The 20,511-nt window shown below is 47.0% G+C and overlaps 1 protein-coding gene and 1 long non-coding RNA gene across 7 annotated transcripts; one reads left to right on the top strand and one right to left on the bottom strand.

Moving 5' to 3' along the window:
• Positions 1-2,431: 2,431 nt before the first annotated feature.
• LOC103104868 (uncharacterized) lies at positions 2,432-7,226 on the bottom strand. 3 transcript variants are annotated; one of them, XR_008917455.1, is made up of 4 exons: positions 7,090-7,226; positions 4,916-5,033; positions 4,455-4,564; positions 2,432-3,280 (listed from the first exon to the last, which is right to left on the bottom strand). It is a non-coding gene; the product is annotated as an uncharacterized LOC103104868 (long non-coding RNA). The 3 variants fall into 3 exon arrangements; XR_008917453.1 differs by lacking the exon at positions 7,090-7,226 and adding an exon at positions 6,852-6,983; XR_008917454.1 differs by having other exon boundaries at positions 4,455-5,033.
• On the top strand, positions 7,123-19,631 carry SLC39A4 (solute carrier family 39 member 4). 4 transcript variants are annotated; one of them, XM_001371832.5, is made up of 12 exons: positions 7,123-7,308; positions 9,092-9,358; positions 10,114-10,315; positions 10,780-10,955; positions 11,056-11,224; positions 12,358-12,530; positions 12,878-13,021; positions 13,176-13,292; positions 13,770-13,824; positions 17,247-17,399; positions 17,606-17,793; positions 17,895-19,631. In XM_001371832.5, exons 1-12 carry the CDS (start codon positions 7,123-7,125, stop codon positions 18,021-18,023), a joined length of 1,959 nt encoding a protein of 652 aa, XP_001371869.4. In that variant the 3' UTR covers positions 18,024-19,631. The 4 variants fall into 4 exon arrangements, with proteins under 4 accessions (XP_001371869.4, XP_007488846.2, XP_007488844.2 ...); XM_007488784.2 differs by lacking the exon at positions 7,123-7,308 and adding an exon at positions 7,399-7,630; XM_007488782.3 differs by lacking the exon at positions 7,123-7,308 and adding an exon at positions 7,639-8,393.
• Positions 19,632-20,511: the final 880 nt, after the last annotated feature.

Below are 20,511 nucleotides of genomic sequence, written 5' to 3'. Positions count from 1 at the left end.
TTCTTAAAAATTTGAATCAGTTCTCTTTTATCCAGTGGTATCAAATTCAGGTAGAAACAGGTCCTTACCAGCAGCCACACACTGATTTAGAAAACAACAAATTAACAGTATCTATTATCTGTGTTCTATTATATTTTGATTTATTTTGTTAAACACTTCCCGATTTTGGGGACAACTTGAGTTTGCTATCTCTGCCCTATGATATCTCCCTTGGGTGCTGTAGTAGATAGAGTGTTGAGATTGGAGACAAGAACTCAGTTTGGTTTGAGTTCAGATCCATTCTCAAGCAGTAGCTGTGTGATCCTGGGCAAGTCATTCTACCTCTGTGAGCCTCAATTCCCTCCTCTGTAAAATGAGGATAATAATAGCATCTACCTCCTAGGATCATTGTGAGGATCAAATGAGACAATATTTGTAAAGTGCTTTGCAAGCCTTAAAGCACTGTATCAAAGCTACATATTATTAAATAAGATCAAAGAGACTTGTTATGAGGATTTTCACCCTTTACCTGTTTTTCTGATTTTAGCACATTGGTTTTGTTTGTTGAAAAACTTTATAATTTTATGCAATGGAAATTGTCCATTTTGCCTTACTTGACCCTTTGTTTCTTTTGTTTGGTCATGAACTCTTCTCTCCTCCATAGATCTGAGAAGTCATTTCTTCCTTGGTCTCTAATTTACTTAAGGTGCCATCCTTTGAGTCTATGCCATGTTCCTATTTAGATGGTTTCAGTTCTGACTGTGAGCTCTTGGTTTATACCTAGTTTCTCCCAGCTGCTTTCTGGTTTTCACAATTTCACAGTTTTTGATGCAGGGAGTTCCTCCCCTAGTAGCTGGGATTTGTGGGTTTATCTCACATGAGGCTACTGTGCTCATTTGCTTCTCTGTGTTGTATGCCTGCTCCTTTGCACTACTCAACCTCTGTTTTTTGCCCAGCACACCAAATTGTTTGAATGATTACTGCTTTGTAGTGTAGGACATTCTTGATTTTGTTGTTATGTTTTCTAACTCTACAAAGTAATCCTTGGATATTTTCTCTTCTCTCTGGAAACTGGACCACGTTTTCCATTATTATTTCCTTCCTTTTGTAAAAGCATTTTAAATTTCTTGCTTCATCTCTTCCAGGAATTCTAATTAGGTTTCTGCTCAGTCTGTGTTTTTCTCTGCGGTCTTTCTTGTTAACATTTTGGAGTCATTTTCTGCTTTTGGGTTACAAATCTGCCTCACCAATGTAATAGCCCATTATGTTGGGTTAAGAAGGGAGCTACCGAAACAGATTTACAGGTGGGTGTGGATGTGTGATTTTTTTTTAATGAATTTTTATTTGGTTTGTCAAGCACTAATTAAGTTCCTATATAAGTGCTAGACACTTAGCTAAGTGTAGGGAATACCAAGAAACAGTGATTTCTACTTGGAAGCTTGCATTCTATTAAAATAGAAAGTACACAGATAAGTGAATGTAAAATAGAGAGTTACCACTTTGTCCATTCAAATTACTCAAGTTCAGCTTTAGGTAAGGAATTCTGAAAGGAATCTGCATTCCAAAAGATCCCTGTTTTAATTATACTGTACAATACTGTGCCCTCCCCCACCTGTGTTCTGCAGCTACCCACCCTCAGAGCCCAAACAAAAATCCTAAAATAACACCCTCCAAGTAGAAGCAGAAAAACAAGGCACTTGAAGCAGCTCTATCCACCAGTTTGTCTTCCATCTATCCACACTGAAGTACCTACCACCTGCCTATCCCCATCCCCAACATGTGGCCTATCTTCCTCTCCTGGCTGTGTCCATAACTAGCACCCCTTTCTGGGAGTAGAGACGATACCTATTTCCATGAGCTGGGGTCAGGGAGAGAGTTCCAAGCTTTGGGGATAGCCCTTATAGCTAGGTGGAGGCAGGAGATGCAATGTCACTTAAGAGCCACCTCTGAGAGTAAGAGAGAAAGCTATATGGACCCATTCTGAAGAGGCTAGAGTCAGTGTGTGAAAGGCTTCAAATGCCAACAGGAGGGATTTGTATTTTATCCCAAGGGCAACAGGAAGCTGCCTCTTAGACTTTTTTTTTTTTGAGCAAGGAAATGATTTGATCAGACTTGTAAAGATCTAAGATATCCTTAATAGCTTATAAGTTACTTATTTCTCTCTTCAGCTGATATTCAATGATATTTTTTACAAAGTTGGGAAGACAGCTGGATGACTCAGTGGATTGAGAGGCAGGCCTAGAGACTAGAGGTTCTGGGTTCAAGTGTGGCTTCAGACACATCCCAGTTGTGTGACCCTGGGCAAGTCACTTGACTCCCATTGCCTAGCCCTTACCACTCTTCTGCCTTGGAACCAATACACAGTATTGATTCTCAGGTGGCAGGTAAGGGTTTTTTTTTTTTTAATGTTATACACAAGCATCAGTAGAGCTAACAAAACATGCAAAATAAGTGGAATTTTACATAAAATCCTTAACACAGTATATTGAATATTTTAAATATTAACTCTTTCATTATTCTTGGCTGTGTAGTTACTATGTATGTATTGTTCTGTTCCTGTTCATCTTTGCAAAATTTCATTCATGCCTTTCCGTGTTTCCTTTTAGCTTTCATATTTCCATGTTTTTATAATGTCACATCATACCATCAATCAGCCATTGAATAATGCAGAAGTTGTTTCCCTGTATTACAAATAAAGAACAGTGAATATTTTTCTGTGGATACCTTTTTGCGATACATTATGGACAAAGTCCTAGCCGTGGAATAATTGAATGAAAGAGTAAATATTTTGTAACTTACATGTGACATTGTCACTTGTTGGCCCTCTCTGGAGTGGGATCTGCTGACAGCCTAATAGAACTCATATTTTTTCCTCCACACACCCACTGAAGTTGCATCTTGGCCTTTGCTTTTGTTACCATTCTTGTGCAAATAAAGGTAGGGTTAAGGTTGTCTTGGTTGGCACTTCTTGGATTGTGAAGGCATTTGAGCAGGTTATTTATTACTCCCATATATTTCCAAATAGGGGTTAGGTTAGAAATAGTACTTGCAGTTTCTCCCAGCAATTTTCTGTATCTTTAGGCACCAAAGAAAGATGGTAAAAGGAAAAGGCTGGGAGTTGCCATATAGGGCAGCTGTTATGGGCCTCTTCTATCTTTCTCAGGCTTCTTTGTGTATTCACTGTTAATGAGTAGGATTCTGGGAACCAGAGTTGAGGAAGTAGTGAACAGGGAGGGGATGAATTCCCCCTTTCTAGAATTAGCATTCCTCTGGCTATGAGGTAGAAAAATGTGCTTCTTCTCTGCCAAACAAGAAGAAGGAGAAGCTGGTATAAGCTGAAAGTTTCCTTTATTCCCCACAACTTGGATTATTAGAGGGAGGACTTCTTTAGGCAGATCTTTGGGTGTGCCGCTCTCCTTATCCTCTTCAAGAATAAAGGCATAATGCCAAAGAGTCAGAGGAAGTTTACCTACATCTATCCTGTCCCTGCCAGATGTAATGAATATAGAAACTATTGGGCCTTGACCTTCCTAGCCTTGGGACTGGATTTGTAACTCCTCAGTGTCATTTTTCCTCCATGGCACCATAACAGTGACTAAACTGGAGTGGAAGAAGGCTATTCCGGGTTGTCAAGGAGCAGCTCCTTTTAGGCTTTTCCATTTGACTTAGAAGGAGACAGTATCCCAGGCCCTTCTCTTGGCTGTGCTTGGAGAGGGAATGGAGCGACTCAAGTGTGGCTGATGGTTGCAATAGGACACACTCTTTCACCTGGAAGCTTTAGGTCTTTAGTTGGCTGGCCTATCTGAATTCTTGGAGCCAGACAGTTATGAGCTGACCCTGACCCCGCCTGTTGACTTGCCCCTTCCTCCCCCAGACCTGCTGAGCTGGCTTAATAGCGCCTGATAAAACCAGGTGGGCAAAGGCCACAGAGAGCACATGGCAGGGAGAGGCCAATCTGATGAAAGGACTTGGCAAGAAACACCGTGGTGTTGTTGACCCTCAGCTTCTCAGCCCTCCATCTCCTTTGGACATGGTTTCCTTAGTGAACCCAGCTTGAAGGCAGCCACATGGCCTGGATCACTGTAGCCTTGGCCACTTTAGGGAAGGCATTGCCATTACTCTGGTATAGTGGGGATTGTCTTCTGAAGTTCCTTCATATCCTAGGGACATGCTCTTCCCTCCCCTGAGAACCACCATCAATCACCTTCATGTCCAGGTATGTTAGTTTCAAGAGTTGGAAGCAGTGGTTCTGGATCCCCCCAGGACACCTTATCCCTCCTGTCTTTGATTTCCCCATGTGGGGTCACAGGCCCCCAACCAGGGGACTGGAGCATGTGAACAGGAACTATCAATGATGAATTTCTAATCTTCTCTGATCATGTGCGAGATCCTTCCTCTGGCTCTATGAATAGCAGCAGCAAGAGCAGCACTTTCTGCCTTTTCTAGGGGGAGAGCATAATACAGTTGGAACCAACCTCAAAACCCCAACCGATGTCACTGAGCTGCCCAAACCCCATCGATTAGCTCAAGATCCTTGACCCACGCTTCTGGAAGCAGCTGAACCTCACAGGTCCTCTGAAAAACCCTGCCCAGGTAAAAAAGAAGAACAGATATAAGCAGGCATGATGGATATTTTTAAAGACCTGGAAGAAAGATAAAGCTTGTTCTGTTTGACCCCAGAAGTCAGAACTAGGATAATGAGAAGAGGCACATGAGTTGGTGGCAGGATAAACTTCCTTAAGTTGAGTTTCCTCTAACCAGGGCTCCCAGAGAGGGTAGAATAGCTGCTTGAGTAGGTGATAGAGGGGACTCCTTTCAGTTATTCATTGAACCATATGGTTTCTGAGGTCCCTTCCAATTGTGAAACTAATGATTTCTGCACCCACCTTTCCTCCCATTTCTGACCCTCCCTCCACTGTAACCAGTTCCTACCAACCTGGTGAAACTCCCAGCTCTGGTATTTGGAATTGTGAAAGAGTGATGGTAAAGCGGCATAATTCTGGGAATTTTTGTTGCTGGTCCCAGATTGTTTCTGTTCATGACATGGAAAGGGTCTGGGGAGAGAAAGGTGGGGAGAAGGGATGAAGTGGAAGTGTCCACAGCTCCCTTCCCAGTGCTGGGATATCCCTAGGAATTGGGTGCTCTGGCTCCAGGATGGCAAAACTTCCTCTCCTATAGCCTCTCTCCTCTCTGATCTTTCTCTTCCTGTTTCTCCCCCCCAGACTGAGATCTGCTGCCAAGAGAATTTCTCAGATATGACTCAGGGAAGGAGGGAGGAGTCCAGAACAGGGACAGGGATGACATAAACTCTGGGAAGCTTGTGACCCAGAGCTCTGTTCTCCCCTGCCTCCCCCCAAAGCACATGGCCCAGAAGACAGGATGAATTTCTGTTATTTTTCCCCTACCTGACTTTGTTTTAAAAACCCTCACCTTCCATCTTAGAATCCATCTTATGTACTGATTCTAAGGCAGAAAGGCAGTAAGGACAAGGCAAGGGGGATGTCTTCCCAAGCTTAGGACGCTACTGGACTAGAGTCGAACTGAGTGGGAGAAAGACACTAGAAATTGTGGAAGAAGCAAATGGTTACTTTAATGTGTTCTTCTCAGCATAGTGAGCATGCATGCAGAACTCTCCCAGAGAAAAGGAGTTCCTTAGGTCTGCAAACTGGCCAACTTTTTTTGTTTCAAAGATGAAGAAGAGCAAAAAGAAAAAAACAACAGATTGTGGCTTGAGGGAAAGACCAGCAAATTCTTGAATAATTACTGGGAGTGACTTTTTTGAGACTGGCTAACAACAATTATCTGGAAATCTCTAGAGATCAATCCTGGAGAAATAACAATCATCTTATGAAGGAAAGATTCCTAGGATTGTTCTCAGTCCTGGTCCAGAAACAGCCAGGGCAAGTTATTATTCTTAGACTCTTTATTCTAAAGGGAAATGTCTGGGCAAATGAATATAAGTTCCAGCAGAGATACATGGTTAGTATAATCATTGTTTATAGGGTTACACAGCTAGGAAAGATCTATGGTCATATTTGAACCCAGAACCTCTCATCTCCTGGCCTGCCTCTCTATCCACTTAGCCACCAAGATTTGACTTTTAAAACTTGGAAAGAACTATATGAAATAATGAACGTTGAAATGAGTAGAAGCAGAACATTATACACAGCTAAGGGGTTTATTATATAGCTGTGAAGGAAGATAAAGGGGAATTTTGTGATTCCACTTGTGTACTATCTTCTTTTTCTTTGTAAATATGTATGTAAATGCTTGTTTTGTAAAATGTGGAAGAATAAAAACAGCCCATTTCTGGTTATATTTGTATTTTTATAAATATGAGCCTGCCTCTCCAGGTTTTTAAGTAAATATGTGCATATCCATGTGTAATGTCCCTCTATGTATTATGGTGGTACAGATAACAATAGTCTGCCGGACCCAACTTGCAGTGGGACTGGAGCTGGCATGCCATGGGTTCTCTCTGCCTACCTGTACCAGTGCCAAGGTCTGATCTGAGTTGGATATATTCCTGGGTAATCAATACAGGAAGGAAACCCTGAACTGTCTCCATCTTCCTGGGAGTATTCAGGCTCTCATAATTCTTTGCAGACACAGTTAAGAGGAACAGATCTCAAAGGACAAGGAGCCAGATAGAAAGATATGGAGCCAGAAGTGAAGGAAGGAAGAAGGCTTTACACGCTTGAAAAAGTTCAAGGCTCCCAAAATGTGTGCAGTGAAAGTAGGGTGCTAGGAAAGGGAGTGAAGAGATAAGGCTGAATAGCTCTGATTACTCTATCTAGGGAAGATCAGCTGCTGGAATGGTTAACCTGGGACAATCTGAGCAGCAGCCAATCACAGTACCTGGCAAGAAATACCTGCTTGGAAGATCACCGGGAGTCTCACAGCCCAGCCCGGTCCTGGCCCAGGACTACTTGTGGCCAGCTGCAATCTGGGTCCTCTTCTTTCTCTTCTTCTCAGACCAAGATCTCAGACCAGGAAGACCCTCACTGCCCCCTTCAACAAGGTCCCCAGAGTTCCATAGCCCAGGCCCCCAAGTCACCAGCTCCACCCCCAGACATCCTGTAGCACCCCCTTCCCTGAAACTTGCCTGACCTCTGCTCCAAGGGTCTCCTGGAAACCTGAGTTATGCAGGGTGTGGTCTGGCTCTGGCTGGGGGCATGGCTGGGGATGGCCATGGGGACAACCCCAAGACCTGCCAGCTTCCTGATGCTCCTCACCTCAAACCAAAGCTCTCTGGACCGGGAAGCCCTGGGCTCCCTATTAAATACACTGGTGGCCCGTGTGCAATGCCTCGATGAGCCGTGTGGAAAGGTAAGAGACAGCAAAGGATCCCTAAACTCCCCTGTGCCCTACCCCATCCTTAATCTGATCAGCCAAAAGCCCTGCCCCAGCAGGGCCGGGAGCAAAGGGGACAAACTCCAAGAAGGGGGGAAGGGAGGCAGAGATGCAGGGAGGAGAGAAGATAAGATAGGACAAGACTTGGGTGTCTTAGCAGGCAAGGGAAAGCCAAGGAAGCAATGGGATGTGAGAGGGTCCTCCACCTCAACTCATTACTTTTGACCAGTGCTCCGGAGACTGAGAAGGAGCTTAGCCTGGGATAGGAAATAGAAAAGGGGAGACAGGCAGGAACCAGGTCTCAGCCATCCTTGCTCCCTTGGGAAATTGGGGTGGGGAGATAGACTGGTAGTCTCTCCATGGGTGGGTTGAGCAGACCTATGCTAACTTTTATGGGAGGAAAATTTTCCATGAGAAAAAGAGAGGAGCTTATATCCCACTAGGAAAGGAAGCCTGGAGCCCAGGGGCAGAGTGACTTCTTTTTCCTTTCTTCCCCTCCTCCCTTTTCCCTTGAAACTCCAGACTCTGCCTCAGGTTCACAGCCCAGAGATGGGAAGTCACCCTGGAGTGAGAGGGGCAGATGGTGCCTAGGAGCCATTGATTGTATTGTCTCCCCTCTTCCTCTCCTGTCTGTATGAGTGAGAGGCTGCAATGGGTCTTCCCTTCTGCATTCACAGAGAAATGGGACAACCAGCCCAGCAGCCTAGTGTCAGTGTGTGCCTGTGTGTGTGAATGAATGAAAGGAATCTCCTGGGTGTATGTTAGAGAGAGAGAAGGAACTGTCATTTGTGAGAGAAAGGGAGATAAGTTCTTCCATGGGTGAGAAAGCTTGTATTTTCTCTGTAGAGAGGAAAAATATGAAAGCAGAAGTCTTGTATGTATGTTAGAAGACCATGGTTTGTGAGAAGATTCATTCTCTTGGGTTATTTTCATCGGTTTAGAGAATGAGACAGGGCTCTTCTGTGTCAGTGTGTGAATGGGGGTGGGGAGGACACCCCTACATCTCTTGGTGTTGGAAGTTTTATGTGTGGAAGAGGAAGGCAGGATTTCTGTCTCCAGGGGTGAGTGAGGGAGCTCTAAGCCACGTCTGTCTGGGAGAGGGCTTCATTGACTGTCTAAAAGAGAAAGGTGGAGGCAAAGAAGATGGCAGCCTGTGTAGGCAGAGTGTTGCATTTCTAGATGTAATGGGACTTCCCAGCTGTGGCGTCTGTCCTTCCTTTCTGTAGATCTTCCTCTGTGAGCCCAGGAGCACACATTCCCCAATTTCCTGACTGCTTTTGTCTCATGTCATGACCTCATTCTGGGGTTTCTCTCTCTTCAGACCTAGGCATGGTGCTGATGCCTGGAATGACTCTGTGTGTGTGTGTGTGTGCGTGTGCCCCTTGGAATTCAGGAACAGTGGGGGCAAGATATGGGATTGGGGACAGGCCAGAGATTCAGAGGAAAGTTGGGAGGCCAGATGGAGGATGAAGATGAGGAATACTGACTTCTTCCTATGAGGAAGAGCTGGGCTCAAAATCAAGAAGATGGGTTCAAAGTTGGCCTCAGACACTCACTAGCTGTGAGACCCTGGACAAGTCATTATACCTTCATTTGCTTCAGTTCCCTCAACTATCAGAGTAATAATAAAAGCAGCTATCTCACAGGGCCATCAGGAGGATCAGATGAGATAATATGGGTAAGAAGTATGCTATCCAATGCTTATTCCCATCTCCCCATCGCTCCCCTGACTCCTATGAATTTGTCTTTGTGCCCACAGTGCATAACCGTGGAGAATGTCCTGGCCCTGGGGGGGCAGAGTTCAGTTCTGCATTCTCAGGATGTGGCCCGAGTGTGTGCTGGGATGGCTCTCTATCTCAGTGATCCAGAGGGCACTTGTGCTGCTGTCCAGGGAGGCAGCTGGGGGTCCCAAGCAGATAGCCTCCTGAGGTCCTTGGTCTCTGCTGGGGCCCATCATGTTGACATCCTGAATCGCCTTCTTCAGCACATCCAAGGGCATTACCCAGAAGAGCCAGGCCATGGTGAGGTAAGGACATCATTGGGTCAGGGAAGGAGCCCAAGGCACATGGAAGGGAAGACATCCGGGCTTGAGTTTTGCCTCTCCTGGGTTCTGTGTGGCCATTGGCCATGACTCTTTCCCTCTCTCTGTTTCCATTGTCTCTAAAATGAGGGGGTTGCACTCGGTGACCTCAGAGCTAAGGTGCTTGGGCTATCCTGTAGGCAGTGAGGAGTCAGTGAAGTTTTTGAGGAGGGAGTGACATGGATAAAACGATCTCTAAGTTGCTAGCAGCTCTAAATCCTAGAATGCTGTGTATAGTGGGGAGATGATTCTGTTAGCTCTATGAAGGCTGATTTGGAGAGGAGAGGGCCTGGAGGCTGGATGGGAGGCTAGAAGAATAGTCTAGGCCAGAGGTGATGAGGGCCTGAAGTGGGGTATAGGCATGGGAGTCTAAAGGTGTGGAGACTGCATCAAAAGAACTTGAGGATTGATTGCATGTGAGAATCAAAGAGAAGACTGAGATTTCAAGCCTGGGGATTAGATAAGTGGGGCCAGAGGAACAGTTTCAGGAAGAAGTTGAGTTAAGGATATACATGTGAAGTTGGATATCCTAGTGGAGAGTATCCCTAGACCATTGGACATAGCATCCTGGAGCTCCAGAGAGAGGTCAGGGCTTGAAATGCAGATTTGGGAGCCATCTTCATTCCCTTATCCTGTCCCCCAGCCTCCCACTCCTAACCATGGGGCAGGGAGGGACCTGAGTTCCAGTCTCTGCTCCTCAGGGTTGTATGGACACTCACCAGATTTTGGAGGAGGCAGCAGGGGCCCCAGGACCTGAAGGCCAAGGTCCAAGCCGGGCTCTGGCTGCCATCCTGGACCACATCCTAGCTGGGTCCTGCTTCCATGTCCTGCCCAGTCCCCAGTACTTTATTGATTTCATCTTCAGACTTCATGGCAATGAGTCACGAAACCTCACTCTGTCTGGTAAGGAGTTGGGGGTCATCCAGGCTAGAAACAAGAGGGTGAGATTGAAAAGAAAAATGGATCTTGGGGTAGTAGAGCGGTCTTCAGGTGGGATCTCTTCCAGGAATGCTTTGATTGACCTGTGGGTGTGGAAGGGTTCAGGCTCCAGGAGGGAAAAAGTCAGTTCTCCAAGGGGAAGAACTCAACCAACAGGTTTAGCAATGGGTCGTGAAGAAGACGATCTGGGGAGCTAAGATGGCCCTGTCATACACACACATCTCTCCACCTCTCTCCCTCTCCCTCTCCCTCCCCCAATCCTTGGCCCTCCTCAATTCAATTTAGCAAAACATCCAAGTGAAAAGAGTGGGTCAGTCCTGGAAGGCTTCCTGAAGGCAGAGGCAGATGAGTGGGGAGGAGGGAGATGTAGAGAAGAGAAGGAGCTCAGGTGCTGTGGCTAAGAGCATCCTCTTCCTTTGCCTACCCAGAGTTGCAGACTCTGATGAGCCAGCTGAGAGTAGGGAAGGAGGCTGAGGTCCATCACCATGACAACAAGGAAGAGCACCACCATCACAGAGAGCACAGCCTGGAGGGGAGGACCAGACATCAGCTGAGGCTCCCTCAAAGGACCCAAGCAAGACACCCTGACAGCGTATGGGACACTGTGAGTTAGGAGGAGGAGGAGGAGGGAGGAAAGCAGTGGGGAGAGGGGATAAAATACTTCCCCCTCTATGTCCTAATTCCCCTGCCATCTTTGCTCCTAGCTGTGCCTGAGTGGCTCTGATGTCCTGGAAGTGTACGGGCTGTCAGAGGATGATGGGGTGTCCCCAGATGCCTGGGCCCAGCTCAGCCCAGCCCTACTCCAGCAGCAGCTCAGTGGGGCCTGTTTATCCGTTCACATCACCCCCCATGACAAGCTCAGTGTGTCTGCAAGTGAGTGTCACCCGAGAGGTTGGCAGCTGGTGCTGGCACTCTTTCAGCCCACATTCACCTGGGTTGGCCTTTGAGGCAGGTTCCTTTTGTTTTTTAGTGCTCAGGCCTTCTCTTGCCACCTGAGGGTGGGCTGACAGCCCCTATGTGGCCTGGCCTGCATCAATGGTCAGGACAGTCAGAATATCACCTAGTCACAGCAGCAAAAGGTTATGGGAACAGGCACCCACAGAGAATCCTTTGTGAGAGGAAGGCTCCCTTGAGTGGGCATCCAAGGGGCAACCCAAGGCTTAAGAATCAGGAAGTCAATCCTTGGTCTTCCTGACCTCCCAGTTGAGCAAACAATGCTATATTGACTCAGTCCTCCAAGAAAAACATTCCTATCGATGAAAGCTGTCCCAAGATGGAACAGGCTGCCTTGAAAGGTCATGAGCTCCCTGTTCCTGGAAGTCTTCACTGAGAAAGCCTAGGATGCCCACTTGTCTGGAATGTTGCAGAAGCAACTTCCCCTCAGGTTCAATCTTCTGAGGGTCCTTCCAGTTCTAGAATTCATGACTTGCTAGAAAGGAATGTCATGCCAGCCACAAATGCTCCATCTCTTTGCATGTTACATATTTTGTGTATGACTTCATATAGATAATAGGTACTGGGTTCCTTGTGTGTTCAGTGGTTGTGGGAGGAGCACAGGGAGGGAGATAATTTGGAGCTGAAAAGAAAAATAAATTATAAAAAAGAATTTTCACCTTCAAATCTGAATCATTCCTTCCCTCCCTTCCTTGCTTGTCCTCCCTGCCCTTCCTTTCTGGCCCTGCTCTTTCAACACCTTCTCTACTCCCCACTTCCTACACAGAGATCATTCCTGGGGAGAGGGACCTGGGTAGTTGGGTCTTTCAGTGAGAGATTCCCAAATCAAGTATTCCTTCCTTGCCTTCTCTCTCTCTCTCTCTCTCTCTCTCTGTCCTCTCCATGATTTCTACCTTAGGAAGGAAAGCGCTCAAGGTTTCCTGTGTATGGAAGCCCCAGGAGAAGAGGAGGCAGTGGGTGACCTGTCTGTCCCCAGGCTCACCTTCTTCTCCTTTATCTAGACCCGTAGGATACCTGTCCTCAATCCCTCCTTCTTGTCCCTGCATCTCCAGGATACCTCTATGGCTCCCTAGCCATACTGATCATCTGTCTCGCCTCTGTCTTTGGCCTGGTGGTTGTGTTCTGTGCCTCCTGCAAGAATGTCTCCCACTATGTCATCCAAACCTTCTTGGGTCTGGCTGTGGGCTCCCTTACTGGGGATGCTGTTCTCCATCTCATTCCTAAGGTAGGACCAACTGCCCAAAGTCCCCTCCCCCTCACGCCCCCCAACAACCTGGCCCCCCAAACCCCCACCCCCCCTCCGCCAACTCCTTCCTGAGCTCTAGGGCAGTTCAATGGTAGGGCCCCAGGTGGGGTCCCCCTTGCCTGTCAGGGCTCCCCTTGGTCAGGGTCTGCCCCCAGTCTGTGACGCCTGTCTTCTGTGCCAGCTGCTCTGCCCTATGATCAGTCAGGGCATCAGTTAGCCCTTATTAAGTGCCTGCTGCATTCCAAGCACTGTGCTAAGCACTAGCAATCCAAAGAAAGGCAGAGAACAGGCAGGATGGATGGATTCTCCTGGCTCTTTCCCTCCAGGTGGTAGGCCAGCATTCCCATGGGGAGGCAACTGAGCATCAGGGTCCTGAACTTGTGTGGCGGCTCTTGGGCCTATTGGGTGGCCTCTATGCCTTCTTCCTCCTGGAGAACCTCTTCAGCATTCTGCTGCCCCGGGATTCAGAGGTGAGGGGATGCCAGAGGAGGATGGCATGATGGGGAGGAAGGGAATGTGCCTGTCTAGGTCTGGAGATGGGGAGGGTTAGGGTTAGTGTCTGGGGGAAGGAGGAGAGGAGGGTGTCCTTTGGCCTTTGGAGATGGACATCCATTGTCTCTGCAGGAGAAAGAGGAAAGTCATGCCTGCAACCACAGCCACAGCATATCTCTGCAGCTGGTGACAGAAGAACTGTCACACCAGAAGCAGCAACAGCAGCAGGCAGACTCCAGGATAGACCTGGTAATGGCCATGTCCACCGCCCAGCCTCCTTACCACTGAACCGACATGATTTCTTAAGGGCCTGTTCTGGTCAGGGAATAACGGAGCTATCCCTGGAGGATGATACAGTGTGCAGCTCCAGCCCCAGCCCAGCCCCAGGCTCTCTCCTGGACAAATTCTGGTTGCCCTTCCTTCCCTTTTCCCCCACTTCCTGAGCCCCTTTCCAGTACGGTGGGGAGGGGACAATAGGAATGAATGTCCTAGGTTCCAGGGAGCCCAAAGAGGTTGCCTGAGCTTCCCTGCCCCAGGTAGGAGGCCCTCCAGAAAGAAGGGTCAGGTGGATTCCCAGGAGGTCAGGCCTCAGCCCCAGCAAGGCTCTACCAAACCACCACCAGGAACCTGAGGTGGCTGGGTAATGGCAGAAGCCTGCTGAGGCCTGACTTGTGGCCAACCTCCCTGAGCCTCTGCCTCTGCCCTGCTTCCCCTCTTCTGTCCCAGGTATCGAATGAGAACCCCCAGGTTTCTGGTCTGGATCACCAAAAACGGAGCCGAGGTAAGCCAGGCACTGAGCGGTTCTTTCTGCCTGGGCTCTTCCTTCTTCTGTCTTTCCTTGCCCATCTTTTCCTCTTTGTTTCCAAGCACTGGCCTCCCTTCCTTCCCACCCCTGCTACCTCCTACGCATCCCAAAGCTGGGGCCCTCCCTCAATTCTCCATTCCTAGCAGGAGCGGGAACTTTAAAGATCAGAACCACAGTTTGCACCCCAGCGATCTGATCCCAAAGCTGGGCACTCTTTTTAAAATTCTCTCCAACCTTTACCTTATGTCTGAGAATCAGTACTAAGGCAGAAGAGTGGCAAGGCCTAGTCATTTGGGGTACAGGACACCCCCTCCCCATGTTCCTCCTCTGTCCCTTCCCCCCCCAAACCCTTACCATCAATACCATGTAGTACAGGAGAGTGGTAAGGCCTAGGCAATGGGGCTTAAGTGACTTACCCAGGGTCATACAGCTAGGAATCTTTTGAACCTTTCAAAATCCTTCCTCTGCTTCAAGTCTCAACTCTTACTGAAAGCTTTCCCTGGCTTTGCAAACAGGGTCTTCCTCTTTTTTGAGTGCTCTTCCATGGTGCCATCTTTTCATGTAGATCCTACTATGGGCTGAAAGGAATATGTAGCTCTTGTCTTCTTGCAATGTACAGGGTAAGACACAAACACAGAGTCCCTCCTATTTTTTACTTGCGTGCTTTGGAGAGGTACAAGCAGGGTGCTCTGCCAAGTCTGGGGAAAGGTTGCTAACAAGCCTATGGGGACAATCAGGAGCTCTCGATGCAGGAGATGGCAAATGAGCCTGATACAATTTAATAAACGTGTATTAAGCTCCTACCCTGTATCAGGCAGTGGCGATACAAAACCATTTTATGAAGGAAACTGTTTCCACCCTCCAAAAGCTTGTGCTTACCTTCTGGGGGAGGATACAGACATATAAACTGAAAAGTAGATACAAAGCTATATGATGGCATTTGAAGAGGGAGAGGGAGTGGCAAAGGGATAGAGCAGACCAAGAGGGAGAGAGGGCAGGAAAGAGGGAAAGAGGGAGAGAAAGAGAGGGAATGAAGGAGAGAGAAAGGAGAGAGGGAGAGAGAGGGAGGGAAGGAGGGAGAGAGAAAGGGAATGGAGGAAGAGAGAAAGACAGAGAGAGAGAAGGAGGGAAGAATGGAGGGATAGAGATGAGAGAGAGAGCAAGCTAGCACTGAAAGGGAGGAGACTGGGGAGGGCAGAATCAGGAAAGGAGATGGAGATTGACCCCAAGATATGCTCTAGAAGTTAGGAGTTCTAAGAGGCCCTCCAGGTATGGGAGAGACTACTTGTGCATATCATACAGTTGTACTAGGCCAGTTTGACTGAACAGAGGGTGGATCAGTGTAAGGGAATAATGTGAAATAATAATAGACAGGTGAGAGTCATATCATGGAGGGCTTGGTGTAGTGGAAAGAGACCTGACTCTGGATTAGAGGATTTGGGTTCCAATCCCAGCTCTGTCCCTTTCCCACTTGGGGCCTCAGTTTCTTTCCCTGTAAAAGGTGGGGGTTGGTCTAGTTTGTCTTTTTTTTTAACCTTTACCTTTCTGAGTGACAACTCTGAGATAGAACAGAAGGGTAAGACCTAGACAACAGGACTTAATGACTTGCCCAGAGTCACCGAGCTAAGAATTGTCTGAGGCCAGACTTGAACTCTGTGTTCTATTCACTGAGCCAACTACTCACTAGCTGCCCTCTAGATCATCTTTAAAGCTGTCTTTCAGTCTTCAGGCTATGAATCTTGGATTCTGTGTTTCAGCCCAGAAGTAATAAGGAGCTCACCTTCATAGCAATCCTGAGAGACAGATTATTAACTACACTAGGCAGAAAGGCAAACTAAGCCTGAGGGGAGGTGTGGGGAGCCAAAGAAGGCCATGTAGAGGCCACCAAGCCTCCTGGCCTGCCTTGATTTGTGAGCTGGCTGTGTCTGCTTGGGCTCCAGAATGGAGGAGCAATGAGTGGGATTTGCAAGGATGCAGATTTGGTTCAGTGTAAGGAAAAACTGTGGAGGGATTACTGAGCTGTCTCCAAAGGGAAAGGGGCTGGTTCAGAATTGCTCTGGGGAAAGTCTTGAGACCAATGGATGAAAGGGTTTTTGTTTGGTGGGGTTTTTTTTTGTCACCAGCTGCCTTTAAACCTTCTCAGCCCTTCTTGGCCCATTGCCTTTAACCTTGACCCTGATGTCATTATTTCAAAGCCTCTGCTGGAAAATACATTTTAATTTTCCCCTTCACCAGTTGGGATTGGTCAACCTTTGGATTCTTAGCTGGAGTTCATTGCTCTCATCCATTACCCTAGACTGCCCCGCAATGGATCACAAAGCTTTTCATGATCATCTTTTACATTTTTTTGTTTTTTAAACCCTCACCTTCTATTTTAGAATCAATACTGTGCATGGGTTCCAAGCAGAAGAGCAGTAGGGGTAGGGATTGGCATTAAATGACTTGCTCTTGGTCACACAGCCAGGAAGTATCTGAGGCTAGATTTGAACCCAGGACCTCCCCCTCTTTAGGCCTAGCTCTCAATCCCCTGAGACACATGGCCAACCCCTAATCACAGAGCTTTCTAATGATCTGACACATTTGTAATGTTTCACCCATTTTCAAGTATTGCAAAACCTCATCTTTGGGAATTCTAGGATTCACCCAACCTGATTTAAAGGTTAATAACTGAAAGGAACCTCTGAGATCAGCTAGTTCAACCCTTCCTTTTACAGGTGAGGAATCTGAGAGCCAGAGAGGTTGAGCACCTTTCCCAAAGACACAGGTAGTAAGCAGCACAGCTGACACTAGAACCCAAGTCTTGGCTCTAAATCTAGACCTCTTTCTGCTACTTGATGCCATCTAGGCAGATTGATTAATGGTTGGTTAGAGCCTATAGGGACCTTGTTCAGCCATTCAGTTATGTCTGACTCTTCATAACCTCACAGACCATATGACACTAATAATGTCTGTTGGGTTTTCTTGGCAAAGAAACTGGATTGGTTTGCCATTTCCTTCTCCAGAGGATTGAGGCCAACAGAGGTAAAGTGACTTGCCCAGGTTCACACAGCTACTAAGTGTCTGAGTTTGGATTTGAACTCAAGTCTTCCTGACTCTAGGTCCAGTGATCTATCCACTGAATGACCTACCTGCTCTGGTATGGACCTCAGATATCATTTAATCCAAGAGCCTCATTTTGCAGAAGAGAAAATAGACACAGAGGGTTAAAGGGACATTCCTGTGGGAGAAGGACGCCCTAGGTCATAATTTGTTTTACAAGTCTCTCCAAAAGAGAATATTATTTGGAAAGTATTTGGAAGAGCTGTCTTTCTCCTTTACATGAACCCTTTGGGGATTCCCAGAGACTCTCCTCCTCCAACTGCCTGGTGACTCCTGGCCTCTGTTTCCTTCTCCTTCAGAACTGCAGCTTCTCCCCTACATGATCACCATTGGAGATGCTCTTCACAATTTTGCAGATGGGTTGACTGTGGGTGCTGCCTTTACTGCTTCATGGAAGACTGGTCTGGCTACCTCCATGGCTGTTCTATGCCATGAGGTGCCCCATGAACTTGGTGAGGCACCTATCCCCAATTCCTGATCCTAGAGAATAAGCTAGACCCCCCAGGGACCCCCTGATCCAGATTTGGACAAGGACAAGGACCCTGGGAGGTAGGAAGAAGCAGGGTGGATGAGCAGCAGGTTCCTATGACCCATGGGAGGCTGTGCCCAGGGGGAGGGGGCATCCCATGTCCCATACTGATTTCCTTCCTCTCCTCAGGGGACTTTGGTGCCCTGCTTCATGCAGGGCTGTCAGTGCGTCGTGCCCTGCTGCTGAACGTGATTGCCGGCTTGACAGCCTTTGCTGGGCTCTATGTGGCTCTGGGCATTGGGTCCAATGAGGAAAGTGAAATCTGGATCCTCACAGCTGCCACTGGGCTCTTCTTCTATGTGGCACTCTGTGATATGGTCAGTGCTGGGATAGGGAAGTAGGGTGGATGGTGCTGGGGAGCCTGAGAAGTAGGGGGAGGCATACCACACAATGAACCATCTTCCTTTCCCTCTGCTAGCTGCCATCAATGATGAATGTGAGAGACAAGAGACCCTGGCTACTCTTCTTCCTGCACAATCTGGGGCTCCTAGGTGGCTGGGCCATCCTGCTGGTTCTGTCCATATATGAAAAGAACATCACCTTCTGATCCTTTGCTCACCTTGTTGGCACCGTGTATGACAACTGATGCTTCATTGCCCACCCAGTACCCTCTGTCTGCCATCGACTCCCGAGCTCTGAATTGGACTCAGCTTAGTCCTCTCACTTCTTTTGTCACCCTCTGTAATGCCGTAGTCACTTGTCCAGGATGCTCTTTGTTAATTCTTGAATTGAGGTGTCCCTAGGTTGTCCCCATCCCCTCCCCCCTCTAGAATCTTTCAACATCCCTTCATTAATCTCAGAAAGAATTTCTACAAAAGACTTTCAACACATCGTAGAATGTGCATATACCTTCCACCAGAAGGGTGAGGAGGAGCTCATCACTCACTGTCCTTGTCCCCTACTGCCTTCTGGCCTCCAATGAACACAGGATCCTAGACATCCATGCTCCTGGTCTTCAGCCCCTCAAGCCTCTGTGAGTTCCTGATGCTACCTTTGTGCTGGACACAGGAGAGCAGAATGACCCAGAGGGAGTTCCAGAGGGCCTTCCCTCCCCCACAACCCCCATTTCAGGTGACCTTTAGAAACCTACATTTTCCTTTTTCTTGACTGCTTTGGTCTGCCCTGCCCTTCAGGGGGAGGGACAATGAAAGGATAGAGCCCAGGGTGGGAAGGATGGTGGGCAGCTGTGGATGCCTTCATGGTGTAGAGTAGTTTCTGCTCAGGTCCAACAGCTCAGGACAAGATGGCCTGGCTGTTCCCTCGTACTTCAACAGACTGATTCTTTAGATGTCATCAGATTAGATCACAGACTGTCAGCCAGCCTGGTTGTAGCCTCAGCCATGCCTCAGGGGTGGCATGTAGAAGTGTCCATGTCTCACCTTCCTCCTTCAGTTCTATTTCTACAGTTGCTCTTGGCAGGAGGCAGAACTGAGAATGTTTTCTCATTTTGCTGAGATGAGGTTCGCTGTAGTAGGAGGGCTAGAACCCACATCTCCTAGGGCCTGGGTCTACTCTGTGTGTGTGTATAGTCTGGTGATGCCTATGGACCCTTTTTCAGAATAATGCTTTTTAACATGCATAAAATAAAACAGATAGAATTACAAGGGTGAATATTTATATGGAAATAGAGTTATATATATACACACATACACACATAATAAAGAATGAGCCAGAAACCCTTCTTCACAGAGCTGTCACCTATACTGGCCATTCCCCAAAGAGCTGAATAACTGTAGTTGTTCTCTTCCACAAATAAACCTCTCTAGGATACAGGAACTATATTTGAGTTTTTGTTTTGTTTTTTTTTCCTACATAATTACTAGTTATTAAATGATAGAGAATGTGCAGGTGACATAAATCATTTGCCCAGCACTGAAAATTAGTACTTCTAACCCAGGAAAGAGTCTGGCAGACAACAGAATGGTTAGGCTTCCTCCCAATTAATATTGTTCTCTGAGTTCAGCCTTCAGGAAAATGAATTTCTGGGACCTTCTCCCTCAACTCTGCCTACTTATACATCCTAGGTATCATTGTACCCATCAGCTCATCTCCATTAGAGGATTAGGTTTGTAAAGAATAATTTTAGCATTGTGATCTAAACTATATTAATTATTGGTGTCCATGGATATTCCAAATAAAAAAAATACCCAAGTCAGCTGGAAATTTATGGTGATTTAATTAATATAGTGGAAAGAAATTAAGAAGGAAGAACGAAAGGGTGTAGGATTTCTCCCTCCTGACTTGAGCCAGGGGGAAGATTAGAGGCTTCAGTAAGGTAAGATTTTTGAGAGTAAAAGAGGAAAGAATCAGCCTGAACTCCAAGAAGGCTCAACCAAGATGACTGAACCTGAATTAGCTCAAGGTCGAACTCACCGCCAAAACCCAGATAAATAGCTGCCACCATGCCAAGATGTCATAATGCTTAGCATGGTGCCAGCTAGAGCCACCTCCCTGGGAAAAGAGGGCAAAGAGAGGAAGTGATATACCCTACATAGATGGTTTTACATAATTTTCCTGCCTCTCATCTGTACCAATGTTAGCTTAGCTTGACTTAGGATAGCCCAGGGATCTGTCAGATGTTTCTGCACATGTCTGTTGAAGGCCATCTTCTTAGATACTTAATCCTTTAGTATGGGTGCAAACATTCCTGACCTTGTTAAACTAAGTAGGGTGGAGAAATATAGAGTTTCCAAGACCTGATTCTGTTAAACTAAGTATCTCCATTGTTACTAATCAGGAAATAGCTAAATCAGATCTTCTAAAGTATGGTCTGAGTAGGGTGGAGTAGTTTTAAAATTCACAGGTTATTTGGGTTTTTTTTTAATCCTTACCTTCTTAGTATATCAATTCTAAGACAGAAGAGTGGCAAGGGCTGGGCAATTGGGGTTACTTGCCAGGGTCATAGAGGGAGGAAATGTCTGAGGCCAGATTTGAACCCAGGACCTCCTGACTTCAGGCCTGGGACTCTATCCACTGTGTTACCAAGGATTAGGTTCTTAGGGCATATATTATTGACTATAAGGACTACATTATTT

Source organism: Monodelphis domestica, chromosome 3 (genome assembly GCF_027887165.1).
Source record: "Monodelphis domestica isolate mMonDom1 chromosome 3, mMonDom1.pri, whole genome shotgun sequence".
Lineage (NCBI taxonomy): Eukaryota > Metazoa > Chordata > Mammalia > Didelphimorphia > Didelphidae > Monodelphis > Monodelphis domestica.
Note: the sequence above shows the minus strand (reverse complement) of the source record. Positions and strands in the feature narration are given on the sequence as shown.